This window comes from Syngnathus floridae, chromosome 8, assembly GCF_059516105.1.
Source record: "Syngnathus floridae isolate MCC-2025c chromosome 8, RoL_Sflo_1.0, whole genome shotgun sequence".
Taxonomy (NCBI): Eukaryota; Metazoa; Chordata; class Actinopteri; order Syngnathiformes; family Syngnathidae; genus Syngnathus; species Syngnathus floridae.
Genome location: NC_142420.1, coordinates 11,312,501 through 11,328,761, shown reverse-complemented (window position 1 = coordinate 11,328,761; position 16,261 = coordinate 11,312,501). Strand labels below are relative to the sequence as shown.

At 44.3% G+C, this 16,261-nt stretch overlaps 1 protein-coding gene across 2 annotated transcripts; it reads right to left on the bottom strand.

Moving 5' to 3' along the window:
• Positions 1–429: 429 nt before the first annotated feature.
• On the bottom strand, positions 430–10,387 carry prpf40a (PRP40 pre-mRNA processing factor 40 homolog A). 2 transcript variants are annotated; one of them, XM_088383640.1, is made up of 26 exons: positions 10,287–10,387; positions 9,247–9,390; positions 8,708–8,788; positions 8,263–8,344; positions 8,169–8,185; positions 8,037–8,078; positions 7,403–7,513; positions 7,098–7,218; positions 6,934–6,958; positions 6,633–6,851; positions 6,451–6,559; positions 4,150–4,214; positions 3,907–4,071; positions 3,657–3,765; positions 3,432–3,582; positions 3,004–3,137; positions 2,731–2,845; positions 2,546–2,637; positions 2,354–2,470; positions 2,124–2,261; positions 1,831–1,926; positions 1,666–1,752; positions 1,512–1,602; positions 1,379–1,440; positions 1,118–1,270; positions 430–910 (listed from the first exon to the last, which is right to left on the bottom strand). In XM_088383640.1, the coding sequence occupies exons 1-26, from the start codon at positions 10,287–10,289 to the stop codon at positions 821–823; spliced, it is 2,619 nt and encodes an 872-aa protein (XP_088239766.1). In that variant the 5' UTR covers positions 10,290–10,387; the 3' UTR covers positions 430–820. The 2 variants fall into 2 exon arrangements, with proteins under 2 accessions (XP_088239766.1, XP_088239765.1); XM_088383639.1 differs by having other exon boundaries at positions 8,263–8,281; positions 10,287–10,368.
• Between the last annotated feature and the right edge of the window lie 5,874 nt (positions 10,388–16,261).

Here is a 16,261-nt window from a genome sequence, read left to right as displayed (position 1 = left end):
CCCCAAGGACTAGAGCTTGACACCTGTGACCTTTGACCATATTTCCCTAATAAAGTGGCCTGTTATTAGGTACACTTGAAAATGGCGGTGTACATAATGGAGTGTCCAAGTGACATCACAGATGAAACAGCCAATCACATAGTGGTGGTGAGGGCGGGTTTGGCACTTTTCACTTTCAGTTAAGCTTTGGCCATGATTTTTCTCTAATGAAGTGGCCTGTTATTAGTAGGTACACCTAAAAATGGCAGTGCACCTAATGGAGTGTCCGTGTGACATCACAGATCAACCAGCCAATCAGGAGGTGGGGATGAGGGCAGGTGTGCAGGTGTTCACTTTATATATATATATATATGTATATATATATATATATATAATGTATATATATTTTTTTGGGAATATATATTTTTGACTAAAAAAAGACCATGTATAGAAACTGAAACATTTTGCTTTATTTAATAAATGTCAACTTTCAGAAGTGAACTAACGAAATAATGTTTTCATGACATTACATTTGTTTTCATAAAAATGCTGATTGTGAAGTGTTAAAATCTTTATTACAGCATCCAATGATCCATCCAATCAAGAGACTTTCCTTTGCAACTGTTTTTGTAGCTGCTGAGAGGCAGGCACTGGCAATTAAATTTAGCTGATGAAAAAAGTTACTAAACAATTACTAAACAAAGTCCCCCCCCCCCCAAAAAAAGAACAAGCATGACTGAACAGAATTAACAAACATCTTGGTAAATAAACTTCGGTGTCCGAGATTCCGGCGGAGACCTGCAGGGAGCGCTATGCCCTCTGAAAGGAATGCGACATGTCATTACGGCGCATCCAGCTGCTCTAGTAAAGTTCGTCTTCTTTTCTCCAGTTCGCCTTCACTCAGTTCACTTCCTGACGTATCCCAGCCACCCTGGGAAAAAAAGCTTAAAAGTTCACTAAACTGTTGAGTTCACTTTGCCCAGGCAGAAAATGGAAGCTTTGAGCTGCAAATGTGGAGTATTTTTTTTCTCACTAGCAAATACCCACCAGCAATTGTTATGAACATTTCCTTGAACAAAATGTTTTACTTTGTTTCGCAACATGTTGCAGACGAATGAGTAGATGAAAAAAAGTTTACCTCCTCCTTGGCGGCTTTGCCTTTTGGTGACTTGTGCTTCGCGTCCGAGTGCGACTTCCCTCGGGCCTTGTCCCCGTCTTTGTCTTTATCGTTGTCTTTGTCCCTCTTGCCGTCTCGTCCTTTCTTGTCGGCTACGTCTGAGTCGGGTGAGCCCTGATGGACAAAATAGCGTCCCATTAGTGCATCTTGATGAAAACACAACTTAAAATGTAATCTGCTTTTTTCTTTCTAAAATACTGAATACTTATTAGAATTACTTACAGACTTATGTCGTCTCTTTTTGGCCTTCTTCTTGTGCTTCTTAGATTTCTTGTAGCTTCTCTCTAGGGTCAAAGATGAACAAAGAAGATGAACGGGCGCATATCAAGCGAGGACACGGGTTCTCCCGACTCACCTGACTCGCCACTGGAGGAGCGCTCCGACGGGGTTTTGGACGCCGAGCGCTTCTTCTTCTTGTGGTATTCGTCCTCTTCAGACTCGGAGCCCTGAAGATACATGGAATGATATTCATAAAAAAGTCAAATGGCAGATATACCCCCGAGACTGACCGATCGAGAGCGGGATCGCTTCCTGTGGTGCTTCTTGGACTTCTTGGAGTGCTTCTTGGTCTTGGAGTGATGATGCTGGCACTCGTGCTGTCAAACGACAAGGTAGGGATTGGTTCAAATGAATATTGAGACTGTCAGCCCACTCTCACTTGCACTCCCACTCACCTCCAAAACGTGCATGAAGTCCTTGAAGATCCTCTTCCTCTCCGACTCGAGCGTGATGTCTTCAAAGGCCGCCTCCTTTAGGAATCTCTCCCTCACCTGGAAAGGGCAACATGCTATTAGGAGAACCCTCAGAGAGCTCCTTCTGGTGGTAGGCAAAAGAATCAATGTCCTGGGTCCCTTCATATATTATGGCTTCAATAAAATAGAATTATGAGGCAATGACTGCCTTTTTTTGGATGTTTGTTTTCTGCCAATAATAGTTTCTTCCAAACATCCATCAAGGATTCACTCACGGCTTCCCACGCGTCCTCTGGCTCCAGGGCGGGCGTGGCCTGCTTCAGCATGGTCTTAAAGGCCGCCTCTTTCCTCTTCATCTTTCTCGCCTCCTCCTTCTCACGCTCGCGCTCCCTGGCTTCTGCCTTCTCTAGCAACTGAGCAAAGAAGTCAAATCAAAGCATCACCCTGCTAGCCCAATGAATCCGTTTGACCGAGCACACAATAATTTGAGTGAAGAAGCACTTACACTGTTGAAAGCCAACTTGATGTTTCCGGCATCAAGTGTGGTGGCTCTCTTGTCTGAGCTGATGACGGATCCAAAGTCATCAAAGCTGGTGTTAACTTCAACCAGATAGCTCTTGTCCTGTCCAAGCATAAAAAAAAACCCAAGTTAAAAAAACAACAACGTCATGAGCACACGGTGCAGAGTTGCGGCCACCTTCAGGATGTCTTTGATAATCCTCTTCTCATCGTGGTATCGCGCCTTCAGGTCTTCCACGTAGAATTTGAAAAGGTCCAGAGGAGTGGAGCCTGTAGAAAACCACAGGGAAACGTGGACTCCTCATTCTGATGATTTGTGTTGGACCATCTGGTGACATTGTGTGATGACGGTCCACGTCTTACCTGGCTGACCCAGCATGTTGGCAAAGCGGATGTCCGAGCTCAGGGTGGGGTACATCTCCATCCAGGCCGACATGGAATGAAGCTGGCCGTGGTCGTGGAGTTCATCCAGAAATTTCTGTGACAAAATGCATAAGCTGTTTTGGCCGGGGAAAAACAATCACCTGGTTGGCCCAAAAATTTCATTGGATTACTCAACTATTAGACTTAGAGTGCGGCCCCAAAACCTTAGCAACTTCAGCACCTGATGGACTTTGCGACCGAACGGGAGCTGACCTGAAAGGACTCCCTGTTCTTGCGCTGTCGCCTCCTCTCCCTCAGAAGACTCTTCTGCTTGTCCTCCTCTTCCTCCTTCTCCAGGGCACGGATGTGCTCCTCAAAGCAAATCAGCGCGTCCTCTTTGTCCATGTCTGCCGGCACAAAAAAAAAAGGATCATCACAAGTGAGCATCAATAGGTTGAATTGTTTGGTGAATAGCTGAGGATAGTTTGCACAGTTTTAAAAAAAAAAAAAAAAACAGTGGTCCATCTCACTACTTGATTGAGATAAGGACACAACCTTGAAGCCAAGTGAAAAAGCCCCCATCCCCACTGGCATGGACATTCTGTAGTGCCTCGGTACCATGCTGCCACAAGATGGCGCCAAAGCAATGCTTTTACTTTTACAATCAGTGGAGAGTTGACTCAAGAAAGGAAAATGCATACTTTGCAGCTCTTCATCCTCAGCAAAGGTGGGATTGTCAAGCAGGTACTGCTGAGCCTCTGACCAGGTGGTGCGGTAGGTGACGTTGGCCATGTTGTCCAGAATGTTCTTCAGAGCTTCCCAATTCCTCTTTCTCAGCTGCTTGGCTTGCTCCTGAAGGCGGCAAAAGGGCAGTCGGAAGTCAGTGGGTGGCGCCGCTTGATGAGATGCCTCACAGTGATCCAAACCTTCTCCTTCTTGGCCAGGTAAAACAAGACATCTTCATAGATCTCCTGTCTGTCTCTCTCGGGAACGCAGCTCCACACCTCCAGGTCGTTGAACATCTGCTCTGCTTTCCTGCAAATACAGAGAACGGTCATGTTGGAGAGCTTTGTGGAAGCTATGGCGATGCCTTGCCATCACATTTGACTATTCAGGGAACCCCAAATCAATACAGCCAGATGAGGGGGAGAATTTTTTTTTTATGTGAGAACGTACTTGTATCTGGTGGTGGACGTCATCTTTTCATGGTTCTCCAAGAACCTCTGGAAGGTTTCTTTGGACTCTTTGTATTTAATCCTGGCCTCCTCTTTTTCTTCCTTCTCCGTCTGGACCTTGTAGGCGTTAAAGGCTTGCTTCTTCTCGCTCAGCTTGGGGAGAGCGCTTGAGAGACAAAAAAAAATACAATTAAAAATCGGTATGGTTGACACCTGATGAAGCTCTCATAGGACAATGTGTCACCTGTAGCGGGGGTCATTAATAATCAATTTCATAGCCTGTTCCCATGAAGAGTTGGAGGACACACCCTGAAAAACAAGGAGAAAGCGTCGTAAACAGATGACAAAAGTCCAAATGATATGCTGTTTATTTTGTGGATGCGAAACGAAATCAATTGTCGCCGTTCCTAGTTGTGACTCAAACAGTGTGCGGCAGGACTCCCCCAGGAGCCGCATTTTCATAATGACTAATAGATGCGGGCTTAAGAGGTGTGGCGCGGCCGTCATTCAGGGAAAAAGTGTCAGCTGGGATTTATGCAGGCGCCCATTCCACTCGCTCGCTCAGGGAGGAGCTGCTGCATCCGTTTTCCACGCACTGGACACTTGCCGCACTTATTGCAACTCACTGAAGCGTGTCGGGCTAACTCTTGCTTGGTCCCAATAAAAGCTAATCTGGAAGACGTTACCATTATGATCTTCCAGAAAATGGCAACACTACAAATTGTGCGTTGAGCAGTAGAATTAGTAGAAAGTCATTATAGCAGCAAGCGCTGCTGCGAGGTGTTGAGTCACTTTCCCCTGACAACAGGAGGTGAAAATCAGCTGCTCAGCTGCAACCTTCGGGTGGTGGTGCTGACGATGTGGCCGATTAACACATCAGGCAGGCGACCACTGGGATGAATTGTTACAGCGTCTTTTGGAATCCTTTCGACTAAGTGAAGCAACTGAGGCTGTTGCTTCAGTCTCATCTCGTTTGCCATTTCAAAATCAAGACACTCATCATAGCCGAAGGCCCCCCTTAACCTCAATCCCATTAAAAAAAATGATACTTAATTGTCCGTTGCTGTCCCCCATTAAGAACATTCAATCGAATCTTTCCTTTTTCCCCTCAGTCACTTTAACGACTTTTTAGTAAGGACTGGAAATTAAAGCACTTAATACTGGAGCCACTTTGTCTGATTAAAAGGAAGTAGAAAACTAATGAAACTGAAAAAAATCAACAGCGCATTGCTCATATCAGCAAGACCTTTTGGGACTGAGTGTCAAGTACTGGAGTAGTCTGTGATACAACTCGCAACTTTCTCTAGATCAGTGTTTCCCAACCTTTTTTCATTCACGGCACACCTTTTCATTGGAAAAAATCTTGCGGCACACCGCCAACAAAAATCTGTTAAGCTCCTATATTAAAATCAGTTATATTACAACGAAAGACGTAAAGTCCTATTCCTATATATGTATGGAGAGTCGAATAATTCAATAGAAATAAATACTAAATATTCTTTAAATTGTATTCCTTTTTTTAAATGAAAGTGACAGTTTTAGACGGTGTAAGAAATAAACTATTTAAAGCGATTGTGATTCAAATAAAAGAATCAACGTGATTTTGTTTACTGTTTTAGACTAGGTCTATAAATATTGCAACAATAAGAACAAAGTCACTTTTAAAGACGCTCTGCTGTTCTGACAGCAGCTGAGTGGCTATCACAGTCGAGTTGCCTCGACTTGACTGTTTATTTTATGTATGTGAAAAATAACCAATCCAGGTTCTCCGGTTGAACTGCATGCTCTGATTTCCATTGGACCACAAACGCACCACAACCGTCATAGTGTCTGTCACTGTTAGCAAAAGCACACAGCAACACACACATAACCTGAATATGTGCCGATGCAATACAATCAGACCGACACAATATGAAATCTCAAGATTCTCCGATTCTCCACGCATGCACAATTAGCAAGTGGCTGACCAGGCCTTGCGCGAACTGACCAGTGGTTTGGCGATCCTGTTTACAATACAATTAATATTGGACAATTCCACGGCACAGCTGAACGTCTCTCACGGCACACCAGTGTGTGCTGAGTACAGTGTCAGCATTTTTTCTCTTCAAAAACTTCTCCATCACTGTCAGTATCGACTCGTCTCGCTATCCACAATGACAACATCGCTGTCAATGCTACCTGCATGAGCATCCCATATACCTGCCGCTGCATCCATGCGTCACCAATTTTCTCGTCTGCAAGCACGAGGCAAATCGCTACCTGCTGCTGCCACCTTCTGAAATGGAAGATACGATTACTCTGCCGGGCGCTACACCGCACAGGTGCACAAATTGGAGAATTTCCCACGGCACCCCTGACAATATTTTGCGGCACACCAGTATGCCACGGCACCCCGGTTGAAAAACACTGCTCTAGATGACTACCAAGAAAAAAGCTGTCTTAAAAAAACATGTGCACTGGGAATGTACTGCATATTTCTTATTATTGGCATTTTAACATCAAAGTGTATGCTTTTTTTTTTTTTTAGCAGTCTTGCCACACTTACCTTCTCCTTCAGCAGCTCCTTGAAAGCCTGCTTGGCCTCCTCTTTGGTGTTCCATTTGAAAACTTTTTTTTGAATTTCTGGACGTAGTTCTTCTTTTGTGGCTTCGTCACTGCGGGGGAAGAGCATGTCAACTCCAGAACGTGTGAGCATTTGCGACCACCCAAACTGCAAGCGAATTCTACCTGGCCGGGGCTTCTGCGGGGGCGCCAGTCTCCGTTAAAGCCACGGGTGCGTCGACGGTCTTGACCTCAGCCGTGTGCTGTGAGGCCACCAAAGACGGTTGCTCTTCGGGGACGACGTCGACCGGCTCCGCCTCGACGACGGGGGCCGCGGACGCTTGTGTGGTTTCGACTTGCGGCACGGGCTCGGTGGCGACTTTAGGCGCCGCTACTTCTGTCGTCCTACAATCGTATCACAAGATTAATACTGGTTAAAAAAACAGACGAGTGGCGTGCCAAGTGAAGGTAAACGGGAAGCACTTACCCATTCTCCTCAGCTTTAATCATGGCTGAAATGGGGAAAAAAGGAGAAAGCCATTAGGATCTTTTGTTTTCAACAACACACGATGGGAGATGCTGCGTTTCACTCGTGCGCCAGGCTTTGTTGTGGAGGCCATAATAGAACGATTGAAGGCCGATGTGTGATACCTTCCAGATCCTCCAGCTCTTTGGGCTTGGTCCATCGTGACTCCTTTGTCTGGGAGTTGTAGTAGTACGGCTTCCCCGTGTCGGACTTGTACTCTTTCCAAGGACATTTGGATAACATTTGCTGAGGGACACAGACACAAAGTTGTGGTAAAGCAAAGCTTTGAGAGAAAAACTTGTTTCAACTTGGATACACAATCAACTGTGTGTGTGTGTGTGTGTGTCGGGGGGGGGGGGGTTGTGTAAATAAATGGACTTGACGTTTAAGGTAAACTGTGGGGGTTAAAATCAATAAAACATTTGCGTACTTCTGCGGGAGACTTTAGATCCTCCGGTTTTTCCCAGGTGGACTGTTTGGTCTCCGTGTTGTAGTAATAGGTTTTTCCATCCAGTGATTTGTGTTCAGTCCACAGCGATTTCTAAGACAAAAAACAAGATTCAAGAGTTTTCATTCGCCATGTTTGAGCGTGCCAAACAAGGAATTTGACTTCGGTAAATCACAGCCTCTGTTCAACATTTAGGTGACTAACAACAACACTCAGGACATGTGAAAAATGGCAAATATTCTCAAACATCCCCTGATCTTAAACTCCCAAGAGGGCAAGGAAAAACTCAAAACTCCAGCTAGGGAAAATGAGAAACCTTAAGAGACCACAGATGGGAGGGTCCCTCTTCTAGGATGACCAGGCTGCAATGGATGCAGAGAGGACACATAGTACAAACAGTGTAGATAATTCAAAAAAGGTGTGGAGAGCAGGATGTTATTGCACAGTAATGACTCTGCGACTCTAAGAGTGATGTGAGTTCATCAGAGCAACAGCCTGGGAGAAGAAGCTGTCTCTGTGTCTGCTGGTTTTCGCGTACAGAGCTCTATAAAACAAGTTCACCAATACAACGGCAGAAGTTTGTTGCCCGTTTTCGAGTCCGCCCCGATGTACAAACCTTCTTCGGCGGCTCTTCCTGTGGAGATCCATTTGTTGTACTCTGCAAAAAAAATCAAAAAATCGCGACGTTTAAAAAACTCAGCAGTTATGGCCTGTAGAAATATGTGCAGTGCAACTGCAAGACACTTACGGTGGTTCCTGGCGCAGCTGTTGAAGCAAAATCACAAAGTTAGCAAGACGTCAAATATAAACTATCAGAGTTTTGGTGAAGTTAAAGAACTCACCCGGGGTGTCAACGCCAGGCTGTTGAGAAGACAAAGAAGGACTAATCAACTCTTTGTTCAATATGTCAACTACAGCAGCTGTCTGGAAAGGATGAATGATGACAGCGTCCAACGGAATTATTGTTCAATAAACGCAATTGTGTTGCTTATTAGGGCAACGCATCCCAACACAATTGAGTTGATAATGCTTGGCTGAAGATGCTCGTTCGCACTCACAACCAGAATATTAAAATACATTACTCGTTCAATTAAAAGTGATTCACAGCTGAACAAAAGTGGCAAATAAAAGTGTTCATTGTCATTCCAATCAAGAACAGCTTTGCATGTCTACAGCGGCAATTTGTGTCCGACCCAAGTGTTACTTCGCGGCTTATGGTTTATTTTGAAACGCGAGAATGTGAGACAGCGTGCTGATGATGAAAGGCGGAGGAGAGACAAGCGTTACCGGCCCAGTTGGCTGCACAGTTGCAGCTGGCAGGCGAGGAGGCAGCATCATCCCCATCATGGGTGGCATCATACCTTGAATCTGTGAAAAGAAACAGGATGAAATATTCATCTGGCATTTTCATAGTGTCGAGATCCGGGCCTAAAAGCTCTCTGCTGACACGGGAAGGGGGGGGGGGGGGGGGGGGGGGGGGGTGAGGCAGCGCGAGAGCGCCTGTGCCGAGTGAGTTAATGGCGCGATGACACTGCCTCCGATCTGTGAACGCGTCGCCATGCAGTACACAACTTGTTCAAACTTTTCATTACACGAGTCTGGATGGCAGATGCTCGCATGAGGTGACAAACTCCATACCAGAAATAGCGCAATTCTCAAACCCTGTATTGCTGCAAGCATCCAGTCTAGTGGATATAAAAAAGTCCAATGGCAGGTTTCACACAGTGTGACCTGTACAAGTGAATTTGAGGGGGGGGGGGGGGGGGGGGGGGGGGGGGAGTATTGTTTGGCTGGTGCCAGTAAGGCTCAACTAAACCTAGACTGACCTGTCCCATAGGAGGCGCTGACATTGATGGCAGCATACCGGGTGGCATAATACCAGGCGGCATGGGGGTCATGCTGGGCGGTCGTTGCCCCATCGGGGGCATCCCCATGGGAGGGAAATGAGGTGGTATTCCAGGTGGTCCCATCTAGAAAGAACCAGAGTGGAAATGAATAGATGTGACAAAGATTGGCTTCTGATGCTGCCATGCAAGGCACTGCCAGGTCCACACTGGAAACAAATTGGGGTCTCGTGTCTTGCTCGAGATCACTTTGACATGGTCACCTGGGTTGAGGATTGATCTCACTACCTTAGAGTTGAGAGGCGAACACTCTACCAATGAGCCACACCGCCCAAAAAAGGGGTTACAGATCCCTGAGGCTACTACACATGGATAAAGTAAGGCTTGGCTCTAGCCATTATTGGCCTCCAATGAAGAGAGAGGGAAACACCACATGTTGGTTCAATCAATTGGTTACAAATGAGTTTCGTTCTTAAACGGTTTTCTAAACCTTTTCTAAATGATCAGTTCAGTCCTACTCTCTCGGAAGCCATCAAAGGCTCATGGTCGTAGGAATAATGTTGATAACTCCGCATGAAATCAATAATTCCGACGAGGTACAATAAACTCCGGCATCAGAGTGTGTGTATGTGTGTGGTGACCCATGGAATCGTAGCTTTCTTGAACGATCCAGACCACGCCACGTACTATTAATACATCTTCGTTATAATGTAAAGTGTTTCATTGATAAAATTGACCGTTGCAAATAGTATGAAGAATTCTGAACAGAACAAAGTCGGATTAAGACCACTTTTCAGGATTTAACCAAGCTTTTCGGGCCAGTGTGTGCGGCGACGTTAGCAAGATGCTAATCCGAGAAGCTAATCCGCATTTTCGAAGTATCCAGAATATTAATTTTGGCACAATGAGAATAAAAACACACTCCCTTGCTTAAAAATAAGCAACAGCGAGCAAAAAGTCGAGCCTAACTTTTTCTTATTATGTTGTAGGCTCTAAATTGTTTTGAATGGTGCTAGACTCACCATGTTGATCAGAGGGGAGCTCCGAGACACGGGAAAGCGCGTCGCAACAACGATCCACGCGATTGGCTCAACTCCGTCAATGCTGAAAGGTCAAAGGTAAACAATTGAAAGCATCATTCTGCGTCATTATTGCGCAAAATTGCGCATAATTCTGAGCTTGATTCCTTTTAGACCAGACTTGGGCAAACTACGGCCCGCGGGCCACATCCGGCCCACGGGGCCGTTTAATCCGGCCCGCCAAACCTGAATAAATTGTATTATTAATTTTCTGGGGGGGGTCATTTTCCCTGCAATTACTGTTTCCCCAGTAGATGGGGAAGCGCCTGCCCGAGCATTTACTCCCGGGAGCCGTGTCAGAAAGCTCGGTGCACACTCACAAATGCGTGTGCGTACTCAGTAGTACGGACGCGGCGCACTCCGCGCTCTATTTCATCTATCGGTGCCGAATTTTGAGTGTAGGCTGTGACGTCAGTATTCTCGTAATTCGCGCACTGAGCTTTCAGATACAGTTTTACGCTAATGCCACCCACAAACCTTCCCCTGCAATCCTTAAAATGAATGGCCCGAAGAAAAGAAAGGTGGACACTGAGTGCCGAATGTTAAAAAAGAGTGGACAATTTGGCTCGACCTACGTGTGTGAGAAGACGTTCAGCCACATGAACGTCAACAAAGCCTGTCACAGATCTAGGTTAATGGACCTCGACTCTATCCTAAGAATTACCACAACAAATTTTACTCCAGACTATGATGCATTAGCAAAAAAGCGAAACCAACAATACTATTGATTTCTTTATTACTTTATTTAGATGTAATCTTTTACTGATTCTTCAAGATGATGTATTTGGTCAGAATGTTTGCCGTTGGATGTGATTTCGCCTCATTAGATAAACATATTTCATAAATCTGACTCGCAGGCGCTGAAGTGATGGAAAATGTTATTCAGCATAACTGTCGTATTTCATAAGAATCACTGATAGTAGTTTTTTGGTGAAATATTTTTTTAATGCTGTTAATAAATGCATTTGTTTTCAAAAAGTTTTTTAATATCCATGCTTTAGTATCTACTAAAAGTAAAAACGTGTTATGCAATGACCTTTACATGTCATTCATATTACTTCACACAAACACTAAATCCATCTGCTCCTGGTTCGGCCCCCCGGTCAAAATTTAGAACGCAATTCGGCCCGCAAGTCAGAAAGTTTGCCCACCCCTGTTTTAGACCATCTTTGTTTTGTACCATTCCTCTCCTTCTTTTAAAACATTTCTTGCTACTTATCCTCCACTCTCCCTTCCGTTTTTTCTTCTTCTTTTATTTTTATGTCATTTCTACTTCCATCCGTTTCCTTTCTTCCATCTTTTTATGCATACTTGTTTTCTACCTTTCCTTCCATAACATCCTTGTCACCTTCCCTCCTTTCTTTCCTCCCAATACTATCCTTTCTTTGAGTTCTTCATCCTTTCTTTAATACATCCTTCTTTCCCACTTTCCTCCCTCTCTTCCTTCATTCTTTAAAAAGTGTACATTTGTCCTCCCCCTGTTTAAGTGTGTGATAATAATGAGTTATTAATCTTGAATCATCCTCATAAAATACCGCAAGAGCTTGGTGAAATGTGTCAGCGTTACCCACAGGTGCTGATTTAAAAGGCAGGAGGGAGTGGATGGTTTTCAGACAAAGCAAAATGACTTTGGTGTATTGGGGTTCATTTGGAGGACTGGCAGCAATTTCCCAATTACTGAAGATTGTGAAGCAACTCTCCCAGCCGTATGTCGCTGGAGTGATTTCCTATGATAGAAGGAAATTAGGTAGTGGGCAATTTCGCCGCCACTTTCCAAGCACAAGAAAAACGAGCTCCATTACTTTGTTACCTCAGGTAAAGGCAATTCTGCTCATAAACTCTGTATTATGGAGTCCGGATTCAATAGATCAGCTGTGAGAAAAGTGTGTGATCACTCTGTTCTTTAACCCGGCCCATCTAAGTAGCGCTATTAATCTGTTCCATCCTCTGCAAAAACATCACCAACAAAAAATGGTGAAAGGAAACAAAAAAATAGCATTCAGTAGTACGGAACTTTATGATACATTCAAACTGACTGACATTTATTTTCATCATGGCTAATTATACACAATAATATCGACATAAAAGGATGGTTGTTTGTTGCGATCGTATAAGGACTGACATGTGAGCTATAGTTTTTAAAAGATTCATAATACAGCATGAGCACAATATACACACAACAGCAATCAATCAATCAATCATCATTTGGACTGTGGCAATGTATTGATGCTATGCTAACGCTTCACGCTGTATGTTGAACTCAAGTGCATTCTTCCGATTTGCATCGATTTCAATTGTTACAAAACATAAAAGAACATCGACACGAGTCGATAAAGCGCGATCAACACGATGAAGTTACGTCTGCACGTCAAGGCCTTGGTGTTCTATTTCTGTTTCCTATCCTAGTACACTTTTGCCCGTGCAGCGCTTGATTGCAGTGTGCCAGATTGATCGGCAGTGTATGAGCTTGTCAATGTTGCCCCGCCCGCAGTCCTATTGGGTCGTGCCTCCCTGCACGACCCCCTCGCTGGGAGCTCGGCGCGGCTGACCTGCCTTGGGGGCACTCTTCTCTCATCTAACCATCGGCTTCCTGTCAAGCACGTTCACCGTAACCATCAACGATGCACAATCACATTCCTTTCATGACCCGTTCCAAGGAAATGAGGAGCACTTTGGTCTGATGAGACAACGTTGGTGCTAGAAAATGTCAGTCCTGCAATTTGTTCATTTGGACTGATAAATATTTATTTAGTGGGCAAATTCTGACCCATGCGGGCGACAAGTTGCCATTATTTCGATTTGTCATTTTGGTTCGTTCAAATGTACAGTATTGATTTTTGTTTTTTATATTCATTTATCTTGTGAAACAATTTGTTTCAGTTTGATGATTCATTGTAAATTATGTCAAGTAAACACTCACAGTATGTTTACCAATTTGAAACTAATTGTAGTCAAGAATGGGTTAATTCTGCTTTTTTAGACTCTTTCGAGTTATGTTTATGTAAGCTCATCCGTGTTTTGTCAGGTTTCCCTAGATGAATATGACCGGGAAACATGCTTGTGTCTGCTCAATGTCAAAAATAAATGTCAGACACACGATGAATGGTAGTGTTGGGAGATAAGTCACGGTCGGCAGGGTACGTCTTGTCTGATTGTGCCGCTTGTCGTCGGCCCAATGAGTTTTTCTGGTGGAACACGTTGTCACAAAATGAATTGGTCAGGCTTCTGTTGACGTGCTGTCGCCATCAGCCAAGACGGAGGAAGCGTTACGTTTCACGCAGCTATGCGTCACTCATTTGCTCTCATTGCCACACGACCCCCAAAAAAAAATCAAATGAGAAAATGAATGTGAGAGTAATTTGTGTGTGTGTATGTGCTACTCGATATCGGCTGAGTACTCAAGACTAACTACTCGTACTGGTATCGGTGTAAAAAAAAAACAAAAAAAAAACGATATTGCACGTCTCTTATTTGAAATGAACAAAATTGACTAATGTGTGAAACAAATTCAGTGGCGCATGTAGGTGAAAAAACTCAGTCGTGTGTCTGTGTGTTTTAGGTGTGCACATGAGCGAAAAATTACACTAATTGTGTGGGAGCTTTTCAGCAGTGTGTTGGTGTGCACCATCCTAATGAATATTAATATTCAAGTCATACATCAAAGGCCTTTAAATATATATGCCGTCCTAATACTTAAGTGCTTTCATTCAATATGCAGCACATGGCAGCAAAACAAACATTTGCCTTGAAGCTTGGAAGACTTTTCCCCAACAACAGCTCGTGTTCAATTTCAGACGAGGCTCGGCTTGAACTAAAACGCCCCACGTGACAATCAAGTTAATAAATGTCTTATTGTTATTTTGTGACGATCAAGCTTGCTCTCAAGGAGTTTTCATTTGGTTCTTTTTCATTATCACTTGGCTCGTGCGTGCGCACACCTCGTGCTTATTACGGATTGGGAGCAGGTGCATTCCCAGAAATGACTATCATAATGCACCATCAGTAACACCACATCTAGGAAGGCAACAAGGCCAGTCGGCTGCCTGACTCGAAGGGAGGCTCGCGGCAGCTTTCAAATTGGAATCAGGGACAGAACTGGAAATACATTAGGAAAGTCCAAATGACATATGCCTTCTATAGCCAGTTATATATTCAGTCCCCTCATCGGAAATGAGTTTCGTACACAGACGGCGCGGTGACCTCGTGGTTAGCAGGCCTGCCTTGCCGAACAAATTCGTACTCCCACTGTATACACTGTAAATACTTGTGAACGTTTCCCTCACTGGGATGAAATGATCCACTCGAGTGCGTGTGACAAAAGTTTAAAAAAAATAAATTACAATCTGCTGGGTAGCCTTCCGTGTCTAATTACAGTTGCCAGATGTGCCAGGTGTTGTCACGTCCCCTCGCTTAAGCCACATCTGACACTGCGTGTCGATTTGGAGCGTGGTGTTTGGGGATTCGGCAAGTTTCCTTATTTCACAGCAGAGTGGCCACACTTTGCTCCTGTGGGATTCGCTCCCATTCCGCACGTGATGTTCATCCATTCTAAAACAACACCATTTTTTTCTAATTGTTTACACCGGAAAATAATAGTGAAGGGGCAAAACTCTTGACGTTAGCATGCTGCTAATGCTAACTTTTGCACCTTATCTACTTGCGTGCTGAAGTTGTCTTACTAATGAGAACAAAAAGTACATGGACCTCAAATAGGCTCCGCTGTCTGACTGACAGGATGGTTATTACCCGCACACAAATAATCGTTGATTGACTGCTGCTTCATCATTAGCAGAGAAGAAGAATAACAGTAACCATCCATTACCCGAAACGCTTATCCTCACAAGGGGCACGGGCAAGAATAGCAATATGTGTGTATTTTTCCCTTCCTTTGCGAGGAAGGAGCCGTGTTGTTACTTGAGGATACTGACTCCAATCAGATGCCTTTAAATGGGCTCCCGAGAAAAATGTTTCAAAGTAATCTTGGCTTTAAAAGCCACAGATTACGCTCGCTTAGTGACAGTACTGGCGAGAGATAAGCTGCGAAAAAAGAAAAAAAACAAAAAAAGTGTTCGGCACGTACGGCATGTTCTGAATCTGATGACGATGATGTCACACGGCTGTTGGGATCTCATGTTTTAATGAACACGCAACTCTCACATGGGGTTGCATAATGCACGCCGTGAAGTGCTTTTAATATGCAATGTACCAGAGTGCCGTGTGAAGGAAATGGACTTTGGGAGTTTTTACAGTGCACCGCCTATGGGATCTTTTTTGCTTGAAAATTGGTGACAAAATGTAATGGAGAATGATATCACGGCCTCCCATTTTCTCCCATGATGGGCACGAACGAGGAGGGGCAGAAAAGATGGAGAATGGAAACTTTTTCTGAATAGGGTGTGCTGCGTCTGTCACCAATTAATTCGGTACAGCCGACCAACAAAAAAAAAAAAATCATGTTTTTTTTATACGGAGCACAGTGTCCTATAGTAGTATTGCACTAAATAGCAATTAAGAACTAACAAATCGCTTTAAGTATCATTTGGGATCACAAACCAACTTTTCTTTGTGCTATCTCTCACACAACGTCAACGTCATTTCGGGTGGGTATCTTTGATATTTTGTTGTAATTTAGCCCTCAGTATGGCTCCTAAGAAAGTGAAAATGATTGCTCTATTAAGAAGCGGATGTTTTTGCCACATAACCTCCGGTGAAGACGGACATATTGTTGTGCACAGCGGGGGTGGGCGAGCGAGATCCGGATGCGACGGAAAACAAAACAATACGCCGACGCATACATTCTTCATCCTCTGTGAAGAAGAGCAAATTGTAGCATCTTAGCGGAAATCAACTTGTTTCATCACCATAACATCGTATTTCGGTAGGTATAATAGTGCTCTCTTGTGGCCAAGACACAAACA